Here is a 17455-nt window from a genome sequence, read left to right as displayed (position 1 = left end):
TGACATGGTTTTATTGCTTTGAGTGACCAGACCAGCCCATCCTCAGAAAACTCAGAGTCTGGGTGCTTTGTTAACAAGGGGCAGGGGCTTGGCCCATTCATAATCCCTGGAGCTGAGGCTAGAGAGGAAATTCCCTTTTTCAGTTTCCCGGGTGCACTCGCCAGCCCTCAGCGCAGTGAATTTTCCTGATTCACCGGCAGCCCCTGTTGCTAGTCTACTCCTACCTCCCTGCATCCATGCACCTGCCTCTGGTCTCTTCCACACACTCTGTAGCCACCGCAGGCTCTCACTGGCCACCCCTGCCTCTCCTGCTCCCAGGCCTAGAAGCTGCAGGTTCCTTAATAGAAATCTGGAACAGGCCTGCAGGTTGTTACAAACCCAGCACTCTGCGGTGGAGGAAGAGTGGAGCCCAGCGGGTCTCCCTTGAGCTACAAGCTGGGGGCAGGCTTTGGGGGAACATAAGATCACCGTGTTCCTGCAGAGTCAGAGGAACCAGTTCCTGCTCTGTGCTCAGTAAGGGACGAGGGAACCATCAGTCCAGCCGGTAGAAAAAGCTGGGTGCAGAGGAAGCAAACTTATAGATGTTCCCTATCTGACAGCAAGAGAAAGGGACGTATCTTTCCAGCCAGGCTCCTTGTGGGATTTGTTAGGTACTGACGTGGCAAGACACAAACAGCCCCAGCCCCTGCCCTGAGGAGCTTACACAGCCAGGGACTGAGCGACATGTCAAACTGTTGCCTTATGTTTTGGGTGCGGTAATGATCCCACGCCTACCACCCCCTTCTGCATTGCTTACCCTGAGCCAGCTTCTCCCTAAACAGCTGCTCCTCCCCGCCCCTGCCCTTTGGGTGCCAGTGAACAACAGGGGCCTGTTACTCACAGACACTGACATTCTGCATCGCGAGAGGGAGTCGGAGAAGAAAAGCATTTCATACATACTTCGTCTTTGCCTCTTGCCCTTCACCACCTTGCTGCTGCCTGTCAGATCCATCAAGCTTAGAAAAACCACCACCAGAAATAGTCCAAGCTGCATAGTAACTTCCCAGTGCCTAGACTGCAGGGTGATCGAGAGTCCGTTCCACAGCGTGGTGTCTGGGTTTGCTCCTGCTACTGTGTCTTGGGCTGGATCAGAACTGAAAGTCTGTACACGATGCCTGGTACAGGACCATATCCGCACACCATAATATCAGCCACAGAAAACTTAGGTAGTAGGTAACATGAGTCTACCTTCAAACCCATAAGGAGCACAGGAGCGTGGATCTAGTCCCATCTGGGGGCTCCCACGCCGTGAGCGTTAGCTGCTTGTAGCTTCCAAACACACACCCACACAAACTGGAAGGGAAAAGGAACAGATTAACCTTATGGAATAATGAATGTTATTTTACGTCTTGTGCATAAACTGCTCAGCGGGACGCTGCGAGAATTAACATACAAGTGCCGAAACAGCAGGCCAGGAGGAATAACAACATCACAGAGCCCTGGAAGGGCAGAAAGGGGGGGGGCCCAGGCAGCCGATCTGCAGGGAGGAGATTGACTGGTAATATTACTTCACAGACATATCTGGAAGTTCCTGTTTGCTTAAAAACTAATAGCAACCTATTTCCTTTGACAGGTTTCAGAGGAGCAGCTGTGTTAGTCTGTATCTGCAAAAAGAAAAGGAGGACTTGTGGCAGTCTCTAAGGTGCCACAAGTACTCCTTTTCTATTTCCTTTGAGAAAGTTAACATGACGTTGAATAAGGGATGGCCTGTTTCTGGCTAAAATTTACTTAAAGTGCAGCAATCCTGATCACTGCTCATCTGACCGCTACCAGCTTGTAGGTGAGGCTCTTGTAGGCTGCCAGCATCACAGATGTCTCCCGTCAAGGGGGCCTCATTGAATGTCTCGTGACCTAACGTGGGCAAGTAGCTATTGATGTGATTGTAGCTACTGAGATTTCATGCTGTGCGTAGGGACAGTGCTGCTCATGCTCCCTCACACAGACTAGGTACGATTGTCCCTCGGGCAGGTCAAAACTCAGAGGTTCTGTTCCCCCAGAAATTACAGCATTTTGAAATTTCCATTAATCCCAGGTCAGAACCACAAGCCAAAATTTCCTGCACAACAAAATTAAAAAAAACCCACACCTTGGAAATAGCAAAATGACTCTTCTGGCATGTGTCAGTCAGCTCTGCCCGGGACAAGGCTTAGGCCCAACAGGGTCCCAGCCTTAAAACATTGTCATTACCTGGAGAGTGTCCTAGATCATTCAGGTTTTAAAAATCAGAAATAACTGATAAATTCACCAACCCCTGCGCAGGAGTTGCCATTTTAGGGCTGTCTCCTGCCTTCGCTCTGCTGCTACTGCAGATCCAGCCAGCAGAGGAAGCCCAAGTTAATTAACAAACACTATTCTCACAGCTGTGCTGACATCACCGCAGTGAACAGTGATGTACCAGTCGGGAAGCAATGGCGGCATGTGCTCGATGAGGAAAACCATGGTGGTGTGATGGACAGATCAGGGCAAGGGCAACTCTGACAAAAAGCAAATTGTTCTGCGCCATTGTCTGTAATAGGGGATTGGAAGTCAGGGCCCCTGAGTTCTCATCTGCCTCCACCACTGATTTGCTGTGTAACCGCTGAACAAGTCTCTTACCTTTTTTGTGCCTCATTTCTTTTATCTGTAAAATGGACGTACTATATTAATACTTGTATTACAGTGATGCTCAACCAAGTACAGGCCCCCCTTGAACTGCTGCTGCACACACACATTGTAAGAGACAGCCCCTACCCCAAAGACCTTACAACCTAAATAGACAAGGCAGAATTATTATCCCTATTTTGCAGCTGGGCAACTAAGGCATGGGGTGATTAAGTGACTTGCCCAAGGTCACACGGGTCTGTGACAATGATGCCTGATGTCCTTGGTCCTGGACCAGTGCCTTAACCACAAGACACTTTTCCACTCCAGTAATACTGACGTGCCCTAGAGCAGATTAATTCATTCATATTTGTAACACTCTCAGGAACGTGGGAATTGCTAGACTGGATCAGACTCAGGGTCCATCTAGGCCTGTGTCCTGCCTCTGACAGGGGCCAACACCAACTGCTTCAGAGGAAGGGGTAAGAAACCCTGCAGTAGCAGGTACGGGATAATTTGCCCTCATGAAGGTCTCATCCTAACTCCTAATAGTTAGGGATTGGTTTAAGCCCTGAAGCCTGGAGTTTTATCTCTCTTCCAATACCCTTCTTTCAGGATTAACCATAATGACTCTGATGAAGTGGGCTTTAGCCCACAAAAGCTTATGCTCAGATAAATTTGTTAGTCTCTAAGGTGCCACAAGTCCTCTTCGGTCTTTTTGCTGATACAGACTAACACGGCTACCACTCTGCAACCTGCCATGACGACTCTGGACATTCTTGCCCTCCAAATAAATGCCTAATTGCGCATCGAATCTTAAGTTTCTAGTCTCAGTGGCATCCTGTGGCAGTGAGTTCCATGGTCTAACTGAAGATCTTGATTACCCTTGAACAAAAGATGCTGAAAAAGGGCAACATGTTTTCATGATAAAAGCAGTTTCCTTCCAGCTCCAGCACGACACTTCCCAGACTGAGCAATGATGGATAAAAGGGGGAAGCTTCAGGATTTGAGGTGTGATCAACAGCTACAGAGTTTGCTAACAAACCTAGCAACCATGCAGAACTGGCAGGGTTGGCCTGGACTTCAGACATATGCTCACTGCCCCCCCAGACAGTGCAGCCAAGGGAACAAAGCACTGCTTCGCTCTGGAAATGATCGAGGAGGTGATCTTTCTGTGTACTATGTGTCTGGGAGGAAGCGAGACATCCCGGCTAAATAGAAAGCTCTGACACAGCTCTTCTGGGTGCAGCTGGCAATGCAAAGCCCCACCAACTGCTGCCATTGTGTGGGAATAAAGGGGACAACATTCACGCTGTGAGGTCAAATGAAACGGAAAATGATTTTAATCCCTTTAAAATAACTCTGCATCACCGATGCTCCCAGGGCCTGTCTAGATGGGGCTGGAGCTCGGTGGGGGCTGCAGTAAGACCCACACATAGCTGGAAATGGGCTTGTGCTGATTCTAAACCGCTAGGCGCTTGGCACGGAGAGACCCCACCCCCCATGGTACCAGGATCTCTCACATGCTGAGGGGAATGGGGCTTTGGCAGAGTTTGTACACTAGGAGCCCAGGTGCTTGGCTGGCATAAATTGGTGCAGCTCCCGTGGTGCAGCCGTGGCCATTTGCACCAGCTGAGGATCTGGCCCTAGGCCTCCAAAATGAGTCTGCAAACCGTTCAAGCCGAGTGCCGTGCTGCTCATCTCAGCTATGCAGCGACCTGCAGGTGCCTCCTCCAGCTCAGCGGGGCAGCCTCTCCCTCCCTCAGCAGGTCAGCTGGGAGCAGCCAGCGGGCTTTTTACAGTGCTCAGACTTTGGCTTCAGACCAGCACTTGCAAACACAGCCTCTAATCCTTCGAGCATGCAGGTACTAACCAGCGACAGCTGGCCTGGAGAAGAGGGCTGGATGGATCTTTCAAACCCGTGCAGGCATTACCTATGGGAGGGGGTCACCCCTCTGGTTCCCCACCCCAGGGACTTCTCCTGGGAACCTGTCCTGGCTTGGAGACACACGGGCTGACAAAGAGGATTCTGATGGTCATTCCCATCACTCCCCCCCAGCCCATCACCACAGCAGCCAAGAGCGCAGAGAAATTGTATCTCCACTGCACTCCTCTGGGCGTTAAACCCACTACTTTAAAATATCTTTTTTGTGCAATCCTGCTCCCGTTACCCCAGGCTGGCCTTGGTGTGCAGAGACACGACAGCCCTGCTAGTTCCTCTAGGCCAGCCCAGTGCATTTCCTAGTCTTTTGTCCCATCTAGTGGGACACGATCTTGAGACCTGAGCCAAAGCCCAGTGCAGTCGGTGGAAGTGCCTCAGGGCCTTCGAGAACAGTTCTGGGCCCGCTGAAGTCCTTTACCCCCCTCTCACTCACTGTGGCTTGCCCTGCCGCCAGCTGGAAGGAACAGATACACGCTTCCGCAGCGGCGAGGGTGAGAACGTGCCTCAGGGCCAGCGCTGGGGAATATTCAACTCCATTGCTGAACACAGGCCCCATGGCCAAGAGGAACTCTGGGCTAGCCGCTCTGGGCACTCAGCACGGGAGTAAGGAAAGGGGTCTCTGGCGCTGCCCAGGATGGGGGAGATCCGCCCCCCCCCCACTCCACGGCAGAGGGCCAGGGCAGGGCCTCCACTGAACAGGCTAGAGGAAATCTGCACAGAGGAGCTGGATTTGGGAAAGTCTGCCCCTCCCCTGCTCTGAGAGGGTAACAACCCCGAGCACTGGTTGGCATCAGGATTTGAACCCAGCCCCAAACTACAGGCCTCTACCACTTGAGCTGAAGGAGTAAGTCCTGTTAGCTGGTGGCAGGACTAGACCATCATCCTCTAATCGACCAGCCGCTCGAGGGGGACACGACCCCTGGATTGCCTCATGTGCTGTGACAGCATATCTCCGATTGAAGTGTTCATGCTAAAATGGAAAGCTGAGGGCTGCTTTGGTTGCAGAACAATGCTGAGGCCTGGGAACTATTTCTCACACGCCCGGCAAAGGGTCATTGTCATCCTCCGGTCCCCGTGACTTTGAACTTCACCACAGCCCTGCTATGGCCCCCCCAAAAGCTGCCCTGGCAGGAGCGCAGCGCTTCCCATGTGCTTGTCGTTAAGGTCCTGCAGCAGCATCCAGGGGGTTTTCAAATAAATAGTTAGTCACTCGGGTAAACACCACCTTGTGCTGCGCTTTGAAGGCTGTCTGCTGCAAGCTGCTTTATAAACATTGTCAAGAGCTTCAGCTGGGCCGAGGAGCGTTTACCAAAGTGGGGATGTGTGCAGGGGAGGCCTGATCCTTGGGCAGCTCTAGCCCCTTCCCCCTGGCCCGGACTGAGACACAGACACAGACACGAAGAGAGGGTGTGCATGGTCACGTGGCGCAGCATAGACATCCAGCCCTGGAGCAGAAACATTTTGCAGGGGAGGATTGTGGCTGAGTTTGGGCCCTTCTGCAGCAAAGTGAACGTCGGATACACTTATCCTAATCTGCAACCACCTTCCCAGCTCCTAACACCTGCAGCCAGGCACTTCCCATGCCCAGAGCTTTGGCCTGGTCCGATTGTTATCGTTTTACTCCCTGGGGCCCAGGCAAGGTTCACAGAGCTCATCGGAGAGGCAGAGTTGGCCTGGATTTGGGCCCAGCTGGTGCCCCACCTCCCCGGGCTCTGCTCCCACCCGAGGCGCCGTAGGAGGGAGGCAGAGCTAGCAAAGGCAGATAAAAGAATTCTCCTCTAAACAAGCGTCTGGGGCTCCAGGACAGGATCCCGTCTGCCACAAGCGGCTCCTGGGGAGCCTCCACCCGCGACACAGTGAGGCCAGGAGCATAGCTACGGAGCGGGCGGGGGGGGACTAGTCTTCTCTGGACGCGCACGGCAGGGTTTGCACTGGAGCAACAGGCAGCCGGGCTCTTATTACAGACTAGACAACACTGACTTGTGCATAGGGCAAATGCAGCACAATACTGCCTGACGGTTACAACCGCCCTGTGTTTGCGGTGATTGCCATCTAGCTTTAGTCACAGGGAGCATTTTTGCTCCAATTCCTCGACATCTGCACTGGCTTCCCGCTGCAATTCTGTGCATTGCTTTTGATCTAGAAAGCCTTGTGTGGCTTGGGACCTGAATGTGAAGCCCACCAATCTCCCCACGTGCACCCCGCTGCTGAGGAGTTCATGGTAACATCTGCAGGCCAGAGACAGGGAATTTGCAGAGAGGAGAGAGGGCTGGACTCCGGGATGCATTTCCCTTGCTGCTCCAACAGACTCAGATTCAGGAGAAAGGTGAAATGGAGTTTCCAAAACTCCCCCTCAGACTAGAGCAGGGTGTAGAATTTGCAACAAACAATGAATCTGGCATGTCCTGCCTCCTTCTCCCCCTGCAGATGGGGTCCAAGTCTCCCAAAGGAATTCCTGGTGCAAAAATCAGTCGGCGAACAATTTCTGCAGATCATTCTCGGCCCACAAGCTATCCATTGCAGTGGTTAATTTGTGCCAGGGCTGAGCCCCAGCACCTCTGTGTCTGGCAGTTCAGAGCCCTGGCACCTCTGGGCTTGCCATGTCAGTTATGACAGTAAAAAAATTGCTTGAGCCCTGACACCTCTTTCATTACAAATAAAGCCCTGGTTCATTGCATGTGTCCAGTATTTAAAATTCCAGCACTATTCCTTTTGTTTGGACCCACAGGTCACATGGTAGCTTTCCGTTTGCTGATTATAGCAGGTTTCTGGTTCAAATAGTCATGATTATGAACTCAAAACTGGCTTCTGAGAACCGTCTCCAGTCCTCCTGCAGAATTTGCTGTCTAGGCAAACATTCCCAGCTAATAGATGCAGCTGCTAGGACTTTCAGAGAGAAAACTCCCCGCATGCAGAGGGCCAGCATCATGTCTGTGGAACACTTACATCCCACTTAAACCCTCCAGTTGGGGCTGCTGCTGTGCAAAGGCCTTGGAGCTTCACCTGGAAACCAGCCTCGGAGGGTGCCAACATACTCCAAGCAAATTCCTTTCATTTTCCATGTTCTACCCCAGACAAAGCCTCAGAAGCCAGGGTGGCTACTGGCCCAGCAGAGCAAGCGAGTTTGTGTCCTGGCTGGAGATGGGGCATGCCGAGATATTTAGCTAAAATTTGGCTTTGCTGCAGACACTTCCGAGATTGTAAAGCTAGAAGGAAGCTAACTACCCTCCTACTTTCAGCTTGCTAGGAAATTATCCTCTGCTCCCACCCACCTGTTTGTCAGGTTCCAGTAACTGACGGCATGTGAGACTGATGGCTCACTGACACTGCACAGACTTGAGCCACTTGATGGGCCACTTGAGATCACACAGACCCTGCTTTCATAGCTCAGAGGGGTGGGACCTGCCCCACTCGGCTCAGAAACCTAAAGACGACCGTGTAAATGTCAACGTCGCTGGCTGCTTCACTGCTGCTCATCCAAGCAGGAAGATCCAGATAACGTGCTTTTCCTGAGTATCCCCCGACAGACCCCAAGAGTGAATTCCCGCTAGTTATGCAGACAGCCCACAACACAATAACCCAACCAGTACACGAGCTCCACAGATTAGTACAGGCTGCTCCAACTCTGTCCCACGGGCCTTTCCCAACTCATCCTAAAGGGCTGCTCCAACTACACAGGAGAGGAGAAAAGGAGTGAGGTGCAATTCAAATGTTTCCATGTACATATGTTGTAGGGGGATTACGCCATCAAGTGTCCATTCTGCATCTGTCTGCAGCAGCTCCACCGAGAAGACCCACTGTGATGAGACTAAGACCACGTGCAGACCATGGGGCCACGAGGAAAGGGTCTGAACTGTGATGTTACTGGTGCTCATTCGAATGTTTCAATCATGGGATGAAATTCAAAGTGCGAGGTTATGCACTTAGGGTCTCATAGTAAGAATTTCTGCTACGAGCTGGGAGCTCATCAGTTGGAAGTGACAGAGGAGGAGAGAGACCTGGGGGCGTGGGTCAAGCACAGGATGAGTGATGTGGGTCAAGCACAGGATGAGCACAGCTACAGACTAGGGACCGAATGGCTAGGCAGCAGTTCTGCAGAAAAGGACCTAGGGGTGACAGTGGACGAGAAGCTGGATATGAGTCAGCAGTGTGCCCTTGTTGCCAAGAAGGCCAATGGCATTTTGGGATGTATAAGTAGGAGCATAGCGAGCAGATCGAGGGACGTGATCGTCCCCCTCTATTCGACATTGGTGAGGCCTCATCTGGAGTACTGTGTCCAGTTTTGGGCCCCACACTACAAGAAGGATGTGGATAAATTGGAGAGAGTCCAGCGAAGGGCAACAAAAATGATTAGGGGTCTGGAACACATGACTTATGAGGAGAGGCTGAGGGAGCTGGGATTGTTTAGCCTGCAGAAGAGAAGAATGAGGGGGGATTTGATAGCTGCTTTCAACTACCTGAAAGGGGGTTCCAAAGAGGATGGCTCTAGACTGTTCTGAATGGTAGCAGATGACAGAACAAGGAGTAATGGTCTCAAGTTGCAGTGGGGGAGGTTTAGATTGGATATTAGGAAAAACTTTTTCACTAAGAGGGTGGTGAAACACTGGAATGCGTTACCTAGGGAGGTGGTAGAATCTCCTTCCTTAGAGGTTTTTAAGGTCAGGCTTGACAAAGCCCTGGCTGGGATGATTTAACTGGGAATTGGTCCTGCTTCGAGCAGGGGGTTGGACTAGATGACCTTCTGGGGTCCCTTCCAACCCTGATATTCTATGATTCTATGTGGCTGTGGAAAGGCAAAGGTGATCCTAGGATGTATCAGGCAAGGCATTTCCAGTAGAGATAGAGACAAATTAATGCCATTGGACAAGCCCCTGGTGAGACCTCAGCTGGAGTCCTGTGTGCAAGTCTGGTCACCCAGGTTCAAGAAAGATGAATTCAGACTGGAACTGGTGCAGAGAGGGACTATGAGGCTGACGAGGGGAATGAAGAGCCTGTCTTTGAGAGGAGACTGGAAGAGCTCGGCTTGTTTAGTCTAACATAAAGACAGCTGAGAGGGGAATCTGACTGCTATAAATACATCGGGGGTAAATACCAGGGAGGGCGAAGAGCTATTGAAGCTACAGGACAATGCTGGCACAGAACAAATGGGGATAAATTGGCCATGAACAAATTCAGGCTGGAAATTAGGAGGTTTGTAACCACCAGAGGGGTGAGGTTCTGGAACAGCCTCCCAGCAGGAGTTATGGGGGCAAACAACAATTAGTTTTAAGAGAGAATTGGACTAATGTATGCGTGTGGTTGTAGGACGGCGGGGACCAGGACTCAACCGTCCTGGAGCTCACAGGTTCCATCTTGTGTTCCGAAAAGCTCATGCTCCAGGGTTTCAGGCAGCCAGGTGCCGGGGTCAGAAAGAGATATCCCACCCCTCCCCTCCCCCAGTGTATTCGGGGGTTTTCTTTTAACTCCTTTTTCTGATGCGTTAGGGTGGCCGTGGCTGGAGGTGGGAGGCTGAACAGGTGGGCCATGCTCGGCGGCGGCATTGAGCATTCTCCCTCTCGGGGGCTTGCCTGGCTGGGTCTTGCTCACGTGCTCAGGGTGTCACCGATTGCCCCGTGTGGAGCTGGGAAGGAATTTCCCCCCCGCTCACATTGGCAGTGACCTGGGGCGGTTTTATGTCTTTTGTTGTTGCTGCCTTCCCCTGCAGCTGGGCGCGGGTCACTTGCCAGGGTGGTCTGGGTGTCTCTCACGTAATCATCTCCCTGCCATTGTGGGGGCCTCACGCCCTGGTGCACTTTGGTCCCTCCTCATGGCACAGAATGGTCCCATCTCCTGAGGGCTGTGATACTTGGGGCTCGTTTCAGTACGTGGCTTTAGTATGCGGGTGCTGGCCTGACACATACAGGAGGTCCTAGTAGCTGATCTGGTCCCGTCTGGCCTTAAACTCTATGCCTAGCACAAATGTAGTCCGTTGCATTCCTAGGCCCTGGTGCGCTGTGCAAAGCTGGGTAGCTTCCATTATCCCCATTTTATGGATGGAGAAACAGAGACACAGAGACATGCTGACGGCCACCCAGCAATTTGGCAACAGAGCTGGAGCTAGAAGCCAGGCCTCCTGCATCAGCCACTTCTGCTCCATCTCGCAGCCAGGGCGGCCTTCCCACCCCTACTTGGAGCTGCTTGTGTGACGCTCCCAGCCAGTTCCCAGGAGGAGCAAGGCCCAGCTATTATACACTTACACATCTCGTCGGGAAGGTCAACTAATCATCAGAGAGATTTGGTGTGGACAGGAGAATCTTTTTCTGACAACAGTGCCTAGTCCTCAGCATCGTTAAATAAACCTACTTCATAAATACAGATTAAAATAAATCTTCACAAGTTAAACAAAGTAAAACGCCAGGCTTGCACGCAGTGATTCAGCCTGTGTTTATATTACACCAGCTCCGTTTTGCTTTGCCTTTCCCTCCCATTAAAAATGTGCAATGAGGTTACTTGGAGACAGTGAGGGGTGGTAGTTAGAAGGTTTTCTAGGAGGGGTGGGGTGAGGCAGGTGATCTGGCTTCTAGCTCTGAAGCTGACACTGAATTGCTAGTTCCCCTGGACTTGTCACTTTTCCTCTCTGAGCCTCAGTTTCCCCATCTGGAGAACCAAGTGAGTGCAAACACCCACGCAAGGGTAGTGCTTTGAGATGCTCCAGTGAAGAGTGCCACGTATGTTTATAGTCAGATCACTTCGTCCAGCAAGCATCCGTCCACATACACACGCAAAGCCACTTTGTTCTGCTTAATCCCTCAGGCAATAAAGATCAGCGGCGTTAAGTCAAATGTCCTACCCCGAAGGTCTTTATTTGATATTATATTTCAGAGCCAAAGTTCTGCCAAAACCATAAACCATCAAGCTAAGCACTGGAAAAAGAACAAAACCTGGCAGCAGCATTGTTGAGGTCTGAGTCCTTCCACCAGCTTCTGCAAAGCACTCACACCAGCGCTGCTGGGAGCCTACCAACAGGGACTGTGTCTAGAACTGACTCCTGCCTGCTAGAGGTCCCACCTGTCCCTTGCCACTGCCTTGCTTGGCTACATTACCAAGTCACTTTCACATCCACCCACCATCCTGAGCTGGGTCCCAGATTCTCTCTCCAAGCTGTATCCCGCAGCTCATGCGGTCACCACCTATCAGCATGGGGTGGAGATACCATAGTGCTGGTTAGACTGACAGGGAAGAATGCCCTTGCAGTAAAGGGGCAAGACTGGGCCTCAAGAGACCTGGATTTGGTCCTTGGTTCTGCCACAGACTCACTATGTGACCTAGGGCAAGTCACTTATTCTTATCTGTGAAAAGCGGGTGATAATACTCCATTTTTTCCACGCTTCGTCTGCCTGGTCTATTTGGACGGTAAGCTCTGGAGAGCAGAGACGGTCTCTCACTAGGCGTCTACACAGCCCCTAGTACACAGTAGGCCTCTAGGTACCTGCTAAAACCTTTATTAGAATCATCACTGCATGTACCAGTGCTCCAGGATTGCCTGTAGTGCAACGCATTATAAACAGTCACTTAAGGCAGGAAACTTCGTCACCGTCTCAGTTTGCTTCTATGACAGACGCGCTGTAGTGAAACAGGCCACCTCCCAGAGCAGACCCAGCAATCCAAAAAGGAGCCCTGAAGTTCTGGGAGTGATGACGAGGTCAGGTGCGTGTGTGAGTGAGGGAGAGACACAGCACCTGCGTTCCTTCTGCACCTTAACCTGCCTTCTGGCATCATTATAAATGCACAGGAGGCATCATGTCAGGCACTGCTCCATTAAATGGGATCAGGAGCAGATTTGGAGCGTGCATGGGGATTTTGTTTGGGACAGTGGGACGTTCCCATCTGGTGTTATCAGGACCAGTGATCTGCTAGGCCACTCCAATCCTTGACTCTGGGAGCCAGCCTGACCCTGCTCTGCTGTGAGAACCCCCACTCCTGGGCTGTTCATGCACAGCCTCTGGCATGTAAGCTGCTCCCAACTATTTGCAAGCGAATGACACTAGCCAGTATCTCCAGTCCCAGACACAACCCTAGGAACCTCCGTCTTGCAGTGTCCAGTTATGCCTACTGGACGCTGTAAGCTTATATAAGTTTGTCAATTTAACAAATAAATTGATATGTACCATGCACCCAAGGGGAGCCTCTGACACACTGCAAACCAAACACACTGCTTCAGGTAGAATAAACAAACAAATTTATTAACTATAAAGATAGATTTTAAGTGATTATAAGTCAAAGCACAACAAGTCAGATTTGGTCAAATGAAATAAAAGCAAAATGCATTCTAGGCTGATCTTAACACTTTCAAGGACCTTAAAAACTTAGATGCTTCTCACCACAGGCTGGCTGGTTACTTCTCAGTCAGGCTCTCCGCTTTGATCAGCACTTCAGTTGCTTGGCGTCTGTAGATGTGGTGGAAGAGAGAGCGCACGGCAAACGTCTCTCCCTTTCATCATGTCCTTTCTTCCCTCTTGGCTTTCCTTCCCCCCCTGCCCCCGAGTCAGGTGAGCATTACCTCATCGCAGTCCCAAACTGCCCACAGAAAGGGCGGGGTGACTCCCTCAAGGGTCTAACAGATTCTTTTGTTGCTGCCTAAGCCAGTGTCCATTGTTCCTGTGAGGCTGGGCTGGGTTTGTCCCATCCATGCCCTGAGGAGGTGTGAACTGCCTCTCTGTTCTTGGAGAGTTTTTGCGTGGGCTTGCTTTAAACCATGAGGATACATTTTCAGCCTCATAACTATATATATGAAATCTATAACCTTACTATAACATCACTATAACAACCATGCTCAGTGCATTATGAGCCTTCCAAAGACACCCAACATGACAAACTTTGCATTGGATACCATATGATCATTTTATAAAGATGAACAAGGGGATGTAGGGTGTTCCCGAGGTACAGAGCGTCACAGACAGGTCAAATGCAAACGTTCCCTAATTTCCCCCAGTGCTTTTTTGCACAGTAGAACTTTACATTGCATAATTTCAGCATCATCTGCTGAAACTGTCCCTGAGTTAAGTAATGCACTTACAAAATGCAAATTAAAGATGAAAAGCAGAGGTCCAGACTGAGGGAGAGAAGACTCAGAAGAGGTGTTTTCAGCTGCATTTTCAGAGCAGACCAAGGGGGAGCTAAATGTGCGGCTGTTCCCTTAGAAGCATCCTCTGAATATTTCTGCTAACCTCAGTCACCAAAAGCCAGTGTTGCCTCCCTCACAAATACTTAAAGACTGAGAGACAAGTGAAGAGGCACCTGCCCACACTACATGAGGCTAGAACCCCCCACTCTTCCTCTGTGACCCTCAGAGAACTAGTGCAAAGCCCCATACAGTTCTGAGCAAACTGCCGAAGGCTGCAGGCTGGTCAACAAACCAACCTCTTTGGTTAAGCCTCTGCAAGCCCCTGTTCTTTCGGTTTAAGAGCATCCACACAGCGATTTGCATCCGTTTAATTAAATTGCTTTAAATTCACACCAAGCCTCCATGGCTTAGGCCAGGCGTCCATTCAGAGCATTTTGCCAGGAGAGCAACATCAGTCTGCTACGTTGGCAGAGCGCTCCTAGTGTGGACACAGTTTATACCACAAAACGGCCCCTTTGCTGGTAGAGCTCATTCCAACCCCCTGGGCAAAATAAACGAAAAGCGCAGTTTTGCTGCTGTAGCGGTGTCTACATTAGGGCCTTTTGGTAGCAAGCTATTGTGGTCACATCTCCTCATACCTCTGACCAACAGAGCTGCCAGAGCTGGCAAAAGTTTTCAGTATAGACCTGCCCTGAGAGAAGCCAGCTTGAGTCAAAAGCTGATGTGGTAATCACTCTGTGCAAAACAGGGATGAAACACGGGGGCTTGGAATTCCAGGGCAGCATGCAGCGCTGTCTGTGCAGAGGATGAAACCCCATGAAAAGGAAGCATGCGCTAAACACAAGATTCTTAAAGGATTCCCAGCACTCTTGCCGTCCTGTCTAACTGTCACACTGGCTTCAAAATCTGAACCCTGCAGAGCCCCAGAGTCCTGCGCTGCCCCTCAGAAGCAGATGGAAAAACAAGACTGGGAAAAATCAAGAGAGACCCCAGCTTTGTTTGGGGCAAGACAAGGAGGTTGGGGGGTGGGTGTCTTGTGCTTTCCCTGATCAAGGAGTTCCAGCAAGTTTAGCTGTGAACTAATTTGCAGTCTGTCTTCTTAGGGGAATTCTACTGCTGCCACTTGAACAGAGGGACCCAGGGGACTGGGCTGGGGCTGGGTCAGGGACAGGAGAGATGCAGGGAGGACTCCAGCAGCACAAGCCTGGGGCGTGCTGCCGGGCTGCCCCCAAAACCTGGCACTGCTCAGCTCCTCTCACAACCTGCCCGGGTTGGTCTGTAATGCAAGGTTTTCTCCAGTAGACACAGGCCAAGTTCAGCATGTAAAAGCAACTTGGGGAAGCTAAAATCAGAAGGTGTGATTCCCCAGGAGCTGTCAGCTGGGGCTGTCTGAACCAGGGATACTGGGCAAAACCTGATTATTCTGTCTGTTCATACCCCAAAGGAGGGCATCTCTCTGGGTCAGGGCTGTCTCCAGATCCCTGGCTGAGGTCAGGGAGTCGAGCTGGGAGCAGACATGGCATGGGAGAACCTTGCCCTTCTCGAGAGCATATTTTGCTCCCTGTTGTTTCGTTTTCCTCTCTCTTTGCCACATCTGGTATTCCTTTTACACACCCACGGGTGTGTTTGTGAGGTCGGGGGGGGGGGGAGAGCTGAGGTCTGAGTGCAAATCTGTGCAGCCTTTTACATGCACTGGTATGTGACACAGAGGCAGGACGGTCCCATACTCAGGTCTTAGCCTAGGCTGCAGAAAAGGCAGGTTCAGTTACCTGCTCTGCTGCAGACGTCTGATGTAAGTTTGGGCAAATCCCTGTCTCAGTTTCCCCATCTGTACAATGGTGAGGATCGCCCTGCCCTGCCTCACCGGGGTGCTGAGAATAGACCCGGTCAATATTCCGACGTGCTCAGATGCTATGGTGCCAGGTCCCAGAAAAATACCTTAGACTATCTGAAATAATGGGAACCACCCAGGAACCTTCGATGTCTCAGTGCAAGCCAGCTGTCTCCCAGGAGCCTCAGCTGTGAACAGTCCCACCCCAGGTACCCGTTGGGCCACCCCTGAGCGGTACGTACTCCTGGGAGTTGTCCCACTGAGTGCACGGATCCCTAGGCAGGAGACAAAGGTTTCTAGCATTGCTCAGCTCTGTGCCCAACAGTGCTGGGCAGAGAGAGAACGCTCAGTGCCCGCAGAGCCTGCCTCCTTCACATGCCTACCGCTCCCAAGGGATGCGTCTCCCTAGGGTACTGCTCTCCATAATGAGGGAGGTGCAAAGGACCCCGTAGCCCTGATTTTGCAGGAGACAACAGGAATCTGTGGGGCAGAAAGTCCCCAAACTCCCAGAGTTCTGCCCTCTCATAGCTGTAGGCAGATGGCACCAGGAGCCCTTTGTACCCAGAGGTGCTCCCCAGAAAGCAGGCTTTTTTCTCCACACTCTGACCTTTCATTAAGCAAAGCAAAGCCAAACATCAGCTGCCAGCCCCTCTGGTTCTGGGAGCACCGCCTAGTGCGGAGCCCAGTGCCCTGTTATCCCACCCGTTGGACAGCCAAACAGGGAGACAGCAGCACTTCCCAATGGGTGAACTCCCACTGCACATCAGCAAGGGGTGTTAACTCAGATGTCTGATTACTACCAGCATCACTTCTAATCCTTTCCATGCTGCTACCCCGTGAGAAACGGCCAGTCAACGCACTTACCGGGTGCTGTGCAGGTACCTGCTATGCACAGATGGCCCCTTCCTTTACAAAGAGGCTGAATTATCCATGGCAATTTAAATATGCAAATAGTTTCCTACTCAGTTAGCTACCCTCCTGATTGTTCAGGTAACCAAGACGCTTGCTACTCTCTTTGAAAGTCAGGGTGGCCGTGGCTGCGGTGGGACAGCCAGTTACGAAGTGCTAGACTCCTGCGCAGCAGCTGGTGGGATTTTGTAGTTGGTCCAGTAGCAGCAGCTCACTTTAATAACCTGACACATATTTCTGAATAACTCCCCTTGTGTCCTACACTCAGATCTGGCATGTAACATACAAGCAGAGAACAAAAAGCAATACCCCACCTTCCCCGTAACACTTCTCCCAGGTTGGTGGTTGGGGTAGTGAGGAAATCCCCACAGAGTTTGCTGTAATTCTTCACAGCTTTCCATTGTCCAAATTCATTAGCGATATTGCAGGAGGCAAACCCACAAGTCAGAAGCCAACAATGCTCACACTTCTAGCTAACAGCCTGCATTGCGAAAGCTTAATCTCAACAAACATGCATTGTGAAACCCTTACCTCTGAGCTGTCAGTCACTCATGACTGCTGAAGAGACTCTACTTAGTTTCTCAGTTTTAAAATACCACAAGAACAATCACAAAAATCCTCTGTTCCTCCAGGGAAAGTTACACGCGAGTTTCTGTCCAAAAAAAAAAAAAAAAAATAGTCGTCCCTGGGAGCTCACGGGGAAGTCTGGTGCAATGGGGCTTCAGGGGGTTGTTTGGCTGGTTGGTTGAAGCAGATTTCGAGCAGCCTCACAAACTCTGCAGAGAGAAACAAACCCTTCTGGGATGTGCAGGATTTCAAGCTCGTAAAGATTATCCAGGCTAGTTTATACTCCATCAGCCCACACTGCTCCCTGTGTATGTGATCATATCAGAGCAACTGGCACATTAATAACGCCTGCCCACAAGGCCACAGACTCCATCCCCATTCTAGGAGTATGGTTGTGGTTTGTTGTTTTTTTTAAATTATTATCATTACCAGAGTATCCAGCTTTGTAAAAGCATCCAGTGCATACTCCAGCATGAGGGAATTC

General features: G+C 51.0%; 1 protein-coding gene across 1 annotated transcript in view; it reads right to left on the bottom strand.

Moving 5' to 3' along the window:
- RSPO1 (R-spondin 1) overlaps positions 1 to 17039 on the bottom strand; it is a 34315-nt gene extending 17276 nt beyond the window's left edge. The window contains exons 1-2 of the mRNA XM_073317580.1: positions 16936 to 17039; positions 940 to 1332 (exon numbers count right to left, since the gene is read on the bottom strand). Of these exons, the coding sequence (XP_073173681.1) occupies positions 940 to 1033 (94 nt within the window). The 5' untranslated portion in view covers positions 1034 to 1332; positions 16936 to 17039. The remainder of the gene's footprint in view (positions 1 to 939; positions 1333 to 16935) is intronic.
- Positions 17040 to 17455: the final 416 nt, after the last annotated feature.

This window comes from Lepidochelys kempii, chromosome 19 (assembly GCF_965140285.1).
Source record: "Lepidochelys kempii isolate rLepKem1 chromosome 19, rLepKem1.hap1, whole genome shotgun sequence".
Taxonomy (NCBI): domain Eukaryota; kingdom Metazoa; phylum Chordata; order Testudines; family Cheloniidae; genus Lepidochelys; species Lepidochelys kempii.
The sequence above is the reverse complement of the archived record's forward strand: the minus strand, read 5'-3'. Positions and strand labels throughout refer to the sequence as shown.